Source organism: Elaeis guineensis, chromosome 6 (genome assembly GCF_000442705.2).
Source record: "Elaeis guineensis isolate ETL-2024a chromosome 6, EG11, whole genome shotgun sequence".
Taxonomy (NCBI): Eukaryota; Viridiplantae; Streptophyta; class Magnoliopsida; order Arecales; family Arecaceae; genus Elaeis; species Elaeis guineensis.
In genome coordinates this window covers 123,151,869-123,165,368 of record NC_025998.2, presented here as the reverse complement: position 1 = coordinate 123,165,368, position 13,500 = coordinate 123,151,869, and the positions used below count along the sequence as shown (strand labels likewise).

Genomic DNA, 13,500 nt, shown 5'->3' with positions numbered 1-13,500 from the left:
GATAATATTCGTACTATTTTCACCCGATGGTGGCGGCCAGCTTCCAGACCCATCTAAACCTGATTGGCCTACATTGAAACCAATCCCAACTTAACACGTGTCTGGAAGAACCGGTTGTCCACCAACGGGAACTAGGGTTTTCTAAGCGACCGAAATCTCTCTATATATATACTCCCTGTAGGGCATCGTTTCGCCATTCTCCCTCTTGCTCTCGCCTCCATCTTGCATGCACCTGTTGCAATTGGACCGCATCAAATCCCACGGTGGATAATACGCCACGCTACCCCTTGCTCTCTTCCTTTCTCTCAAAAGTTCTCTCGATTTTTTCTTTTAGATTCTTCTTTTCCTTTTTGAGATTTATGGCTTAATTATTCTTATTTTTGTTTGGATCGGTTCGCCGGGAGTTGGACTCTTGATCCGCCCGCCCGCCCGTTGCATGGCCGGTCGGCGGTGAGGGCTCTTTGACCAACTCTCGATACCTATGAGAGGCGCTTAGAGGCCTTGCCCCTTCCACAAATTGGGATTAGGGTTACGGTCGCCTCTATGTTGTAAACGTCTCCTTTAATCCATTTATTTGTTGTTGTTGTTTTTTGGATATTTTAGTTTTAATTGTCGGAATCGTGGCTGTGATGACTGATTACATTTCTCGATTCTGAGATATTAAAGTTATGGACCAAATTGATGACCTTTTTGTGCGTGTCTGAGCCAATTTTTTTTATCTTCTTCCATAGAATTCGAGTTTACAATGAGATCGTTAATCCGAAGTTATTGTCTTTTGTTTTTTTCTGATATTAAAGTTGTTACCTTTTGATCTTCTGGTTGAGATAACTGAGTGATTTTTATCTGTCGTTTTTGTTTTTTTCAAAGCTGCTGGTGCGATGATTATAAAAACAAATTCCTCGTTCTGAATGCTGTGGAAATTTGGCATGACAGACTCCTTATACACCCATAGAATATGAGCACCACTGCCTTCAATCTCCATCATTATCATACTTCTAGTACTTTGATTTTGATTATCAACTGAATTTGCAACCACCTTGGGTCTTCTACAATGTAGTTGAAAAAGAGGCTCTGTTTTTTCCCCAGCTTTGATTCGTGCGAAAGGAAAAGAAGGTGAATAAAATTAATAAAATTAATAAAATTACATGTAATGAAAACTTTATGTCATTTAAGGCGCTTGTTGTTTCCCTCTTCTTTCTTTTTTTCTGATAAAGACTGGTTTTCCTTTCCATTCGATAGTTTGTATTTCTACTTGAAAGAAATAGATCATTGTTAAACTTCATGATCAATTTCTTCTCATAGAATTAGTTCTTGATGTTATTTAAAACTCAGAATGTGGCTGGATTTAGGATTGTCTTTTATTATTCTTTTTTGGGCTATGGGTCGAGTGGGTTTATTAAGCTCCTGTGTAAATAGGTTTTCTTATACTTACTGTCCTTCAGAGTTTTAATGTTGATGTTTGTGTTTATGATAATGTTATGATGTTTTCGATGTTTAAGGGATTGTTGTTTAAGCATGGGGGATTTGCCGATTTTTAATTTTTTTTTTCGCTGGTGTCATGATTATAAGAAAAAAAATTCCTTCTGAGTGCTCTAGCCATGGGCATGACAGACTCCTTTCAGCTGCTGAATAGCATATGAGCATCAACAATTTTCAATTTTCTTAATAAACAAATATGCTTCACTGTTTAGTCTGTTAATGCAATTGCTCTTTATACAGCTGCAGAACAATGCTATTTAAATGGATTGATTGAGTTTCAGAGTACTTAGGTATTATTATTCAGTCGGGTCGATGAATGCCTGATATTTAGATAATTCCATCTATTGCAAGTAAATGATGAGTTCCCTCGTTAGGATCACCAAAGATGAGTATGTTGTCATCTGGAAATACTGAGTAACTGGTACTAAAGATGGATCTTGTGTTGGTTCACTGTATATTTTGATTTAATTATTGCTACACTCTTCCCTTCTTGGGCTATGGATTACATATATTGGATGTTCTGCATGATGGCTAATGATAGAACGGCATGCAACTCGAAAACTTCCCTGTGGAAACCATGCTTTAGGCCTTAGGCAGTCAGGTTAGTAATGTAAAGCGACATAGCAGGTTGGTTTACCTCCTATATTTAAACTTTTTAGATATAAATTGTGTGCTGTAAATGTAGTACTGTTTATTTGACACAATGACTCTGTCTGGTGGCTATATGAAGTCGTTCTTTGGAATTTAATGACAAGATTAATTTGACTTATCTATAGACAGGGGATGACCTCATCACTTCATTAGATGGTTTATGAAGACTAAGGTACTGGTGGAAAGGTAGAAGAATTTGTGATCCCTTATCTGGAGTTAATGGAATGCTTTTGTAAAGGTTGTTTTATCATAGAGAATTTTTCAATTAATTGGTTATATCATATCTGCATACCACTGGAGGAGAGACTATTGAACTTTTCTATCAACTACTAATAAAACTATATGGCGAAGGGACGTCAATGTCAATGATGGAGAGGATGGGTACTGAAATTTGTTGATTAGGTGGTTAACAAGCTGCATTGCATAGCTAGTTGTATGAAAGTGCTCTGTTTTCCTTTGACATTTTTTTTCTTGAGTCTTTTAAGTGGCTAAGACAAGTGGATATTTTTACATCAAAAAATGAGACAAGTTGATATTCTTTCCCCATTATCGAGATGCTAGCGGCATATGTTGGAAGGCTGATTTGATGAATTTACTTGAGTATTGTTTCGTAGGTGGACAAACAGTTTAGTCTAACTTTTATTTGCATTTGTTAGGATGGTAGTACTGAAGATTAGTCACTTGGTTGTTCCATTCATTACATTGAAATGGTTTGTGAAAGTCTCTGTTCCAGACTCTCTGATAAGCTATGTGCTGCACAGCATCTTGTCAAGTATCTGGAAACCCCTTTTGGGTCTCTAGAAGACCAGAAGACATGAAAGTTGCTAACAATGGTGGAATTCAGATTTGATATGTATGTATGTATGTGCGAATGTATTTACCTTTTAACTTCATGAGCATGTGATAGAGTTGGGTTGAAGATGAGGACATAAAAAGATACCATATACTCAACAAAATTGTCAGGGGAGGCCTTCCAATCAGTGAGGGGGGAGGTCAGACAGGCCCTTGTAGAGTAAGATGATGATGATGTTGGTACAGGCCATGGCCTTGTACTAGTCATATTGTCGATAGTGGTGTTGGGTAAAGTGTAGAAGCTTATTGCAATGGGTTCCAGAAGATGGAAGAAATAGATAGGAGTACGTAGTGAGCCATTTGGATGGGATTGCAGAGTCATCAAGTGTTGCTTTGGAACCCCCTACTTGCTTCATCATAGCCCTTCCTAATGCATCTTCTGCTATTTTCTTATTATATTAACCGAAATTTTATTGGACCAAAGTGGAGTGGCATATTTGTTGATGATTACTTTCCCCAAAGGCAGTGTGGCACGGACACAAGAATCAGATTCGGACAGTGTCCAAGTGCAAAGTGCAGCAAGAAAATAGTTTTAACTAAAACACACACGTATATAATATCATATAAAAAATATTAAAAGATATTATTTGTTAAGATCTTCCAATATGCATGTCTGTCATCCAAACTTACAAGGATTTAGGGATAACATCAATTTATGAAATTACTTTAATTTATACATTCTTAATCAATTTCTATAGAAGAACAAAATCTCAATTTACGCATTATTATAGTGGATGAAACTAGTTGTTGGGGTCAACTCTCGACAGCTTTCTAAAAACTGAAATTAATATACTTTTGTAAGTATCCAAGTGTCTGACATCTATCCGACTCAGATATGTATACCATGCATTCTAGGAGCTGGACAAAAGTGATTAGGTAGGACAGCCCATAAAGTACCTGCATGAAGTGTGCGATATGTGAACCTTTTGCTATTAATAATACAGAGATCAGTTTAAATGCATTTTCTATGTTTATCAAGCTTTGGAAGTTTGAAACCCATGAGATTCTGTTAGTTTGGCATAAGTTGTATAACCATTCAATGCCCTTCTAATATGTGATGATAGACTGATCTCCATTTTTACATGCTTTTAAATTTCTATGACCTTCTAAAGATGTTACCCATTCTGGATGGGGTGAGGCTCGGCTGGGGTTGGATATGAATGAGGACTCTGCTAACCAGGACTCCACTTTTACAGGGATTGAAATGAGAAGAAATTGAGTCTTGTACTGTAGAGGTTAAAGCGTTGAGAAGAGCATATGAGGCCAAAAGAGATTTGGAGGGAATATTGCCATAGGTTTTTTAAATTATTTTCTCCGGAGGGCTCCACTCTAGATAGGAGCAGATGGCCGTATAGAATTTATGAAGGCAGGTCACAGCTTTCATACGCTTGGTTTCCACCTATTGTTATTTTTGTTTATTGCTTTTTTTTATTTGTTATTTTCTCTTGGATAATTTATATAAAGTAAGCTGGAGTAGCTCAGTTGGTTAGAGCGTGTGGCTGTTAACCACAAGGTCGAAGGTTCAAACCCTTCCTCTAGCGGAAATAGTTATTTTCCATGGCTTGCATATTTTGTTTGTCACAGTTTGATTGAAAGCAGTTTCCTGTAGTTTAGGTAAGATAATTAACCGGTTTGCCTATCTAACCATGTTAACTTTATGTTTTAGCATGATTTACATTGCACATGATCTTGTTTCTTTTCTGATTGACAATGTATGGAAGGAACAGGATGCAACACTGTTGATTGCTTTGGGATGCAATTATTTGTTTGTTCTTCAAGCAATTGTTTAAACTTTAAACATATTCTTACCATATCCAATTGAGGTAGTATTGATTTTTCTAGCTTGGAGTGTCTTGACTTACCAAGCATGATCTGTTTTAATGTCATGACAACAGGATACCATTGGTAATGTTTCTGTGTGTTCCCGCAGCTCATTGAAGAGTTCCCATATATCGGAGGTAAAATATGTTTGCTGAAGTTTGTAACACTATATCATATAAGATCTTTGATATATGTTCTATTCAGCTATTCTAAGTTTATTGAATGCAAAATGGGCCTTGCAAACTCTTACAATGGATGTTGATTCTGTCAGCTGAGTTAGTCTCATCGAATTTGAGCTGCCTAGGAGTTTTGAGTATGCACTCTCAATTCGTATAAGGCCACTGCCTTGCAAGTGAAATTTTAGACTACCAGCTGATGCGAGATTGTGGGAATGATTTTATATTATTAGATGGGGAAGCAGTATGTCATCAAATGATCAGTCTGCTCTTGCCTCTACCCTGGTGAAGCACCATATCGAACCTGCCATGGTTCATTATGAAGGTACAGGAAATTGCAAATTTATGTAGTTTTTCGACAACCATTATCAAGTGGGCAACCTGCCTGACCTTGCCTCTGCAATTCATATTCACATAGTTTTGTGAAGGAGACTTTTCCTTCCCCTTGAGTCTGAATGGAAGAGATTGCAGAACGCAATCTTCTCCCATCTACGACATCCTCCATCACATAAATTTGTTTGTCATAGAAGGGAAAGAGTAAGAGATTGCTCTTAATTAGTTGAATTAATTTCAGGAAATAGACTAGATGGTTGTTGGGTGCCCTAGATTCCTACATGTTTTTCTATATAACCTGCTCTGTATTAATCTAGTACCACTTGTTGCTAGAAATGCAGGATTATTAGAAGTTATGATGAACCCTATAACATAACCAGAGTAAGAGGCCTTCACTGCTTATAACATGTCAAAACTGATGCTCCATGTCTACCATGACTTTAAATAACGGTGAATAACCATTATAATACTATCATAATAGCTTGGGCTACAATCCAAATATTGTGGAAAAGATATAATAGCTGTAATTTTTTTACCATTTTCTATTACTTTTTGTTATAATGGATCACTGTTACTTGTGCTTTTCAGGTCAAATAAGTTTTTTCAAATCCCAATTCTTTTCCCCAAAATTCTATCCAAAAATGATTACACGGGCGATAAATATATTGTTTTACCTAATAAAAAGGGCAAAAAAAAACATCACTCAGTTATTTTTCTGTTATTAACCATTATTTTCTGTTATGGTACCATTATAAAAACCATTACTCCATGATTATTTTCTTGCCAAAAATTCTCTTTTTTTTTTTTTTTGAGACAACAGTCGTTATAAACATGTCACGGTTAATAATGGTTTCGTTTTTCTTTTCCCCGTTATAACCCGATAATGCATCATTTAAACCCTTAAAGATGCTAATAAAAATCATACTACAAGACATGCACCATTTTCTGCAAGTTCTTGAAAATAACAATATTTGATATTATCTCAAACAGTGAAGGGTGCAGTCAGCAGCGCACGCTTGAACAACTCACTGGAGGCTTCTGTAGAAGCAATCATCACAGAGCTGTGTGCAGGATGGCAGCTTGACCTTACACAGTAGAGGAATTGGTGAAGGAGGTACTGAAACTCCCTTGCAGGTTAACAAATTTGTAGAGATGAAATGATAGCAGAGATTTTCTCCTTTTTTTATTTTTTGTCCTTTCACAAAGCTTGTTATGATAGCCTTGGCAGTTGCAGTCTGGTGATGATACCATCGCTTTGTGCTGCACGTACCTCTTTCAGGCTCTTCCTTTTAACATTTGAGAGCCATGTTATAGAATGAGCCATGCTCAAAATAGTTTCAGAACTTTTTAAGTAATCTTTGGATTCCGCTATAGGGAGAGGAGACTTGTGCAATTGTTACAAGGCAATGACTGCATTCATTGTGGCAATGTTCCATTCCGCTTATACGTTATCATGCTCGTCTATATCATCTAATAAGTGCGTGTACTATATCAATCAAGTTCTTATGATAAATAGACAACCATCAATCAGCTACAGCTTAGATGTTTGAGTCTATGTTTTTGGTAAAAGGATGTTTGAATTTATTTAAGAAATACTCCAATGGAAGCTTTATGCAGAATATTATACTTCTGCAGTCATCAAATTTTAATATTTATATGAATACACATATATAAGCAGAGGATTTTGGCAGATATAAGAAACTCTTTTCTTCAAAATGAAAAAAGATATAGAAAACTCTCTTATCAACATATGGTAGAGATAGAAAAGTGCAAAAATATAATCTTGGTAAACAAATCTCTCCAAAATCTTCCTACATTTGCGAATTGTCAGGGTGCAACAGAATCGCAAAACCTGGAGAACCGATCTAACAGTATATACTGCCCATGCCCCAGGCTTTTAGCATATCAAAAGAAATAAAACAATTAATAGATAGCCACAGATCGAAACCAAGCCAAAACACACCAAAACGACAGTTCACTCGATGCTCCACAAATCAGCATGGTATATGATAGAAAAACAAATCAAGAACGAAAATGACATACTACTAGTCATACAATAACACAATCTTGGAGAACCTCTCAAACTTCTTCATGTGTGGCTGTTCTTATTGCTGCTTCACTTAAAAGTTGATGAGGTGATGGTCGAGGGATTTACAAGGTTAGAGCCAATGAGGTCCTCATGCAGGCTATCGATGCTGTCCTGGACATTATGCTTCTCAACAATTGGACTACTTCTAGTGCTACCAGACAGTGAACCGAAGTTAGTTTTATGTAGGACGCCAGCTCGGGATGACCTTAACTGAGGACTCAAGTCCCCACCATTTGTCATGAGGTTTAAAGATGAACAGTTCTTACTATGGTCCATCAAAGTGATGCATGTGTTGGCTAAGACCTCTCCTAAGGGACCACCCATCGAAGACTCCCAAGAGGTCGGTAGCCAACTTGCCTGCTGTTGGTTCCCATCATTTGGGAGGCCTCCTACACCTAGATTCATATTATCAGGACCGGAATCCAGAGACAACTTGAGTGGTGAAGGAGTATGTTTTTCATGTGTTGGAGAAGAGGATGATGAGAAGTCTGAAGAAGCCACAGGGATTGAGACAGAGAACTGAGTTTTGTCGGAATTCATTTCTCTTTCAGGCCAGGTGATGGTTGAGCTGTTGGAGCATTTTCTGTGCCATTCCTTGATGAACTGTCCAAGGGGATCGGTTGGTGGATCTTGATCACTGAACTCTGTACAAGACACAAAGTTATCATTCCCTAAGTAGCAGTTAGTTGTGGATTTAAATGGTGAATCAGAGGAGATGAGTCCATAGTTTGCTCGTGAAGGTGATTCCTCGAAAGGGTTATGCTGTTTTGGAATGGGGAATGAGGTCTCTCTGGGCTCTGAGTTCACCGAATATAGCATGGAGAGGTCATGTGAGTTATCCAATTCTTTGTTCACTAACACCCTGCAGAAGAATATAGATTATCATCACAAATATGAAAGAGGGAGGGTTTATATGCTATGAAGAAGCTATACAATATTCATCTATGATTTTCTTGTTTCAATATGACATAGTTGACCGTTGAAAAACCAGTTGAGTAGTTATTCAAAAATCATAGAATTCCACAAACCAAGTTTCAGTTAGCCGATTAATTACTTCTAGGTTTGGAAGGAGATCACTAGGAAACCTGATATGCTTCTAAGATTCTAGTTTAATAAGTCTAAATGGCTAATATTTACATCATTACAAAGTTATAAAGACACAACTACACCTTAAAGTAAAGAAAGAGGTAACCTGTAAGTCATCAGGGCTGCTGATTAACATAATGAGGGGGAAATACAAGCCCAACCTGGGCGATGAAATCTGAATCTTATTCTTCATGATGGAATTGAAAGGCAGACATTTTGACCATTCTAATGGTATCTATCAATTCTTTCTATTATAGTGTCTAGGAAGTAGGTTATACAATTCTTATATTATCTCAGCTGATGGCCCCAAAAAAGCATCATTTCAGAATATGATAATTAATAATCACCATGATGACATTGTTATAACAATCATATAGGTACTTGCTATGCAGTCATGCCAAATAAATTCTTATGTAACACCATTGTGTCCGATATATAGAAAAGAACTTGACCACTGCAGTGACTATTAATTTGCATAATTTCATTGTAATATATAAATGATTTAACAAAGGTAGCATGAAAATCATTTTTATCTGATATTATGAATATTTATTTTTGGTGATTGTGTTTCAATTTAGATCTTTATGATATAAATTTTCGTCAAAGATAAAATGTAATACCTGCATTTTATATTGATTTTTAGTTTTCATCTAGAGTCTCTTCAAGTATATGGAAAGCTCAAAGTGTTGCTTAATGGTTGAACGAGCCGAGACCATGTATAACATATAAGGGGGTCTCCATACTTGATAGTTGATAAGAACAACTAGTCAATGTCTGGGTAAACTTCTGTAAAGGTTGCCTCTTAATGTGAAATATACTGTTTAACATCTACCTTCAGCTATTCATTTTTAGTTATTTAAGATTTCCAAACATAGGACCATTTACTTCATCTTTTACATCAGTAAAAGCTTAACAATAATATATTTCCAAGAGTGCCATCCACCAAGATGATAGGACTCATTGACATGCTGACTCAGCATGTTTGGATGAACTCATGGTCATGTGTGATGCTTGTCAACAGTCAGAATGATGCCTTTGAATCTTCAAAAGACTATAATAACTATTGTAAACATAATTGTTTGAATGGACTATAACAGCCATGAAATCTAGTACTTGAGGAGGCAAACAAAAACCAATTTGAAGAATTTACATAAGGAAAGAAGTAATGAAGTATATATAATTACCAGTCTTACCATTATAAATCAAAATAAAAGCAATGGAACTTGAAATTAAGTAACACATATCGCCTTATCAAAAAAGTAAAACATATCAATGGATTTCATACATACCTGTCAAACTGTGTGAAGGAAGAATGGGTGATGCTAGGCTTCACATTATTTATCTGCTGCTGAGCCACAGTGAAGCAATTAGATGATCCACTACCAGAAACAGCTGGAGCTGTTGGTGTTGCGGCGATGACGGGCATCGTCTTTGCGGCATGGCCATTTTGGCCTTCCACAGGCTTTCTTGAACGATGGCGGCCCCGATTCATGTGTCGTTCACAGTACTTTTGATCAGCAACTGCATCTCTTGAGCACCGCCATTTCTTGCCATCAGTTCTGCGGCATCTTCCAGGCTCCGGGTCGGCATTCCCAGAGAAACCTAGATGGAGAGATCCCCATCCAACTGCAACATATAAAAAAAAAAAGTGATGCAAGGATCGGGCTACATTGCCAACAGTAATAAGCAACTTAATGTACACTCTGCCAAACATAAGAAAACAAGTGGTAAATCCTGTTAATTAGTTCTTCTCCTAAAAGCCACATCTCTATATAGGAAACATCATCATGTAGCACATGTTCAAGGATTTAACTTGGATGGCTTTTCAAAGATTTTTCTTTATTTTCACTTGAGATTGAAATCAAAAAGCTATGCAGCCCACTTGTATACAAACCTACTGCTAGAATAGAAACGCCAACATATTTCCAACTCGGATTACCAAATAGAGATTCTGTTATCAGTTACCAAAATTTTAATCTAGCACAAGGTTTGTTCATCATCAAATAAGAGGCCTAATTAATGGTAAAAGGTCCAACAATAGAAGACAGCTTACATGTATTCGGTCCAAGAGATCCAGCTGAGAAGGAAGTGAACCTAGATGAGCTAAGACTTCTTCTGATTGAGATGAGAAGACTGGCTGGTATAGGAGCATTTGCATTCATATATTTGTAGATCAACGCCTGCTGCTCCAGCTCCATCCACTGAGAGGGAGTGAAGGGCCCCCTAACCCCTGCCAAAACCCCATGCATGCTCCCATCTAAACTTCCAGAAATCAAGCCTAAGAACAGAGGAAAAAAAATAAGTGTTTGGAAGTAAGGAAAAACAGGATAAGGCCAAATCTCACATCATATTATGGAACACAAGCTGAAGTAAACAGAGATGGAGACAGGAGGAAAAAATAACATCAAACAATAACAAACAGCAGAGCCTTGAAAGGGGTGGCTAGGAGACTAATCACCAAGACTTGTTTGTAACATTTGTCAAAACTCGATAAGTTGCATAAGCATGCAATGATTTTTCTACTGTTTTCCTTTTCTGTGAAACAACCAAAAATAGAAGCAAAAAGGGGGGAAAAAAAATTGCTAGTCCATTATTCTTCCTTCTCCCTATCTATCTATGTATCCCATTTATTTGTTCTTGTTGAGAAAAAACGGACACGTTTCCATAAACTACAACTTCAAGGACAGAAATAAAGAAAGGAATCAACTTTTTTCTTGACAAGACTCAAACAAAAGATGCCTCAATAGAATGACAAGAAAAAGATGACTTCCAATCAATACCAGAAAAAAAAATATTACCCCAGGACAAATCCCTTCTTGCACATAGGCCTAATACCAACCCAAAAACTAACAGCATGATCCCAATGCCAGCCCAAAACCTTCAAAGAAGCATTTTAATGCTGCTTTACCTGCATTCCCAACATAAGAGGATGCCGAAGGGGTTGATGTGTGTGGTTCACTTCTGAATAAAAAAGCATCCGGCTTGGATGAGGAGAAGCTGAGCATTTGCTCTCCATCAGGGGACAGTGAGGGGGCCTCGGTCCTGGCCACCTTGAGGTATCTCCAATCATGCTCCTCAGGTCCACAAGGCCTCCCCTGTTTCAGGAGACCAGACCTAAAGAACCCATTTTTCCTTTTGGTTTCATGGTCTGAGTAAGCTGGGGGAGAAGAGAAGACACCACCACAGGGAGAAGAGGCACCCACCAAGCCATCCATACCCACCACCCCACCAAGGTCCTTTTCAGCCACCACCACGGTAGAGTACTACAACAAGGCCAGAGAATGAAGGAATGCAGAGGTGGTCTCATGAGTTGGAGGAGAGAGCGAGGAGTAGAAGGAAAGGGGTAGCATTTTTAAGTAGTGTATGCGGGGGTGAGAGAGAGAGAGAGAGACGGAGAGAAAGGGGGGGGGAGAGAGAGAGAGGTGAAGGTTTTGGTGTGGTTTTGAGCTCAGAAAACAGAAAACCAGACTGGCTTTCCTAGGGACAAGCTGTGGAGAAAGGAAATAACATGCCTTCTGGAGGGAGGTAGAGAGAGAGAGAGAGTTTGAAGTGGTTTCTTTTTGGTTGGTCGGTCCTTGGATGTGAAAAAGCTCCACCCCATAAAATTTGAGAAACGAAATATACGAATAATTGGGTTTTTTTCTTCTGGTTTTGATTAGAGATTTGTGAGTACTGTTTTTGATTAGTAACACTCCTAGTATTTATTTCTCTTTGGAAAAAAAATTCAGAAATGAGAGGAGATAGGAGCAAGTGAGACAATCTCTATCAATAAATGAGCCTAACATATCACTTCTGTGCAGTGGATAACATGGCAAGAAAGAAGAAAATTTAATGGAGAAAGTTGAGCTCTACAACCATGATGTTGTCAAAAAACATGAAAGCCCAGATAACATAATTAGAAAGACTAGAAGAAAATTTAATGGAGAAAGTTAAGCTATACAACCGATTATGTTGCCAAAAACCATGAAAGCCCAGAGAACATAATTAGAAAGTCTAGTCATTGGCTACCATGGTGGTGACAATGACGCAGGTCTGGTCTGTTCCAAGTTTAGCCACTGGTGGCCAACCAATGATGATATTTGATGAACATTTAGTTGGATAACCAAGTAATCAAAAAAACATCAAAATTTAGCTCTTGATTAGCAACGAGAGTAATGGCCTTGGGATGCAAGGTATCTCACCTGGACCAAGTAATTGAAATTTTTAAAGCTGTGTTGCTAGGTATATTTCAGAAATTCTTTGGCATCTTTTCTTCTTCTAGTGAAGTCCTTCTGCAAACCCCACCATCAACCCCTCCCACCCCCACCTCCCCGAATTATTATTTATTTTTTATTGCTCGAGAAACATATGTTTAAAAAAAATATCATATTATTTATTTTGTACTTCATTTTTCATTTATTGTTTCAATCTAGAATATCTTGTAGCAGACTTAGTGGTACACTTGCATGTTCTCTCTTGCAAAGTCCGCTGGCTGTTTGTCTCATTTACTCTCTCTCTCTCTCTCTCTCTTATACACAATAAATTTATATGATGGTTGTAGGTGGGCATGCATGGATTGAGATTAATTGTCACATGATGTTACAACAAAACCATACTCTATTATACTGTATACACCCTATGTCTACAATGAACACCTTGTTCTTCCTTGAATATGCTTGCAGTTACTAACATGGAGCACAGTAATACATATAAAAAGAAAAAATAAATGGATGATTGTGATATAGGGTTCCGGAGAGTCGTTGGGATATATGGAAATGGGTCATTTAGTCTCTTGATACTGTTGACAAAGATGAGATTTGTATTTCAAAAACAAATACCATATCAGTCCTTATTTTCTTTGTTTTCTTTCTAGAAATATACCTAATTCCAAAATTTCGCCTACATTTTAGAAACAATGAAGGGAAGTAAGATCTAATATACATGACTTCAAATATTAAATCAAAAGGACAAGGCTTCTTTCTATTTAGAGCATTGTTATGTCAAAAAAGGTTCATAAGTTTGGTACTATATCCG

The 13,500-nt window shown here is 37.4% G+C and overlaps 1 protein-coding gene, 1 long non-coding RNA gene and 4 other non-coding genes across 6 annotated transcripts; 5 read left to right on the top strand and 1 right to left on the bottom strand.

The window, feature by feature from the left end:
- Positions 1 to 201: 201 nt before the first annotated feature.
- LOC140858592 (uncharacterized) lies at positions 202 to 6,667 on the top strand. Its single transcript, XR_012142185.1, has 2 exons — positions 202 to 5,304; positions 6,303 to 6,667. It is a non-coding gene; the product is annotated as an uncharacterized lncRNA (long non-coding RNA).
- On the top strand, positions 622 to 709 carry LOC114912687 (small nucleolar RNA snoR126). The gene has a single exon (XR_003798439.1). It is a non-coding gene; the product is annotated as a small nucleolar RNA snoR126 (small nucleolar RNA).
- LOC114912685 (small nucleolar RNA snoR8a) lies at positions 870 to 965 on the top strand. The gene has a single exon (XR_003798437.1). It is a non-coding gene; the product is annotated as a small nucleolar RNA snoR8a (small nucleolar RNA).
- On the top strand, positions 1,550 to 1,646 carry LOC114912686 (small nucleolar RNA snoR8a). Its single transcript, XR_003798438.1, has one exon. It is a non-coding gene; the product is annotated as a small nucleolar RNA snoR8a (small nucleolar RNA).
- TRNAN-GUU (transfer RNA asparagine (anticodon GUU)) lies at positions 4,450 to 4,523 on the top strand. Its single transcript has one exon. It is a non-coding gene; the product is annotated as a tRNA-Asn (tRNA).
- Positions 6,668 to 7,267: 600 nt separating the features above from the next.
- LOC105060064 (growth-regulating factor 7) lies at positions 7,268 to 12,535 on the bottom strand. The gene is made up of 4 exons (XM_010943653.4): positions 11,396 to 12,535; positions 10,541 to 10,765; positions 9,777 to 10,113; positions 7,268 to 8,263 (listed from the first exon to the last, which is right to left on the bottom strand). Exons 1-4 carry the CDS (start codon positions 11,700 to 11,702, stop codon positions 7,429 to 7,431), a joined length of 1,704 nt encoding a protein of 567 aa, XP_010941955.1. The 5' UTR covers positions 11,703 to 12,535; the 3' UTR covers positions 7,268 to 7,428.
- Between the last annotated feature and the right edge of the window lie 965 nt (positions 12,536 to 13,500).

Bases quoted from the DNA above. Each gene is read 5' to 3' on its own strand.
- LOC105060064 (XM_010943653.4), bottom strand. From the start codon at position 11,702: ATGGATGGCTTGGTGGGTGCCTCTTCTCCCTGTGGTGGTGTCTTCTCT. The intron at 10,766-11,395 runs GTAAAGCAGCAT...CTCTGTTCTTAG, and splicing joins CTCTTATGTTGGGAATGCAG to GCTTGATTTCTGGAAGTTTA. The intron at 10,114-10,540 runs GTAAGCTGTCTT...TATATGTTGCAG, and splicing joins ATCTCTTGGACCGAATACAT to TTGGATGGGGATCTCTCCAT.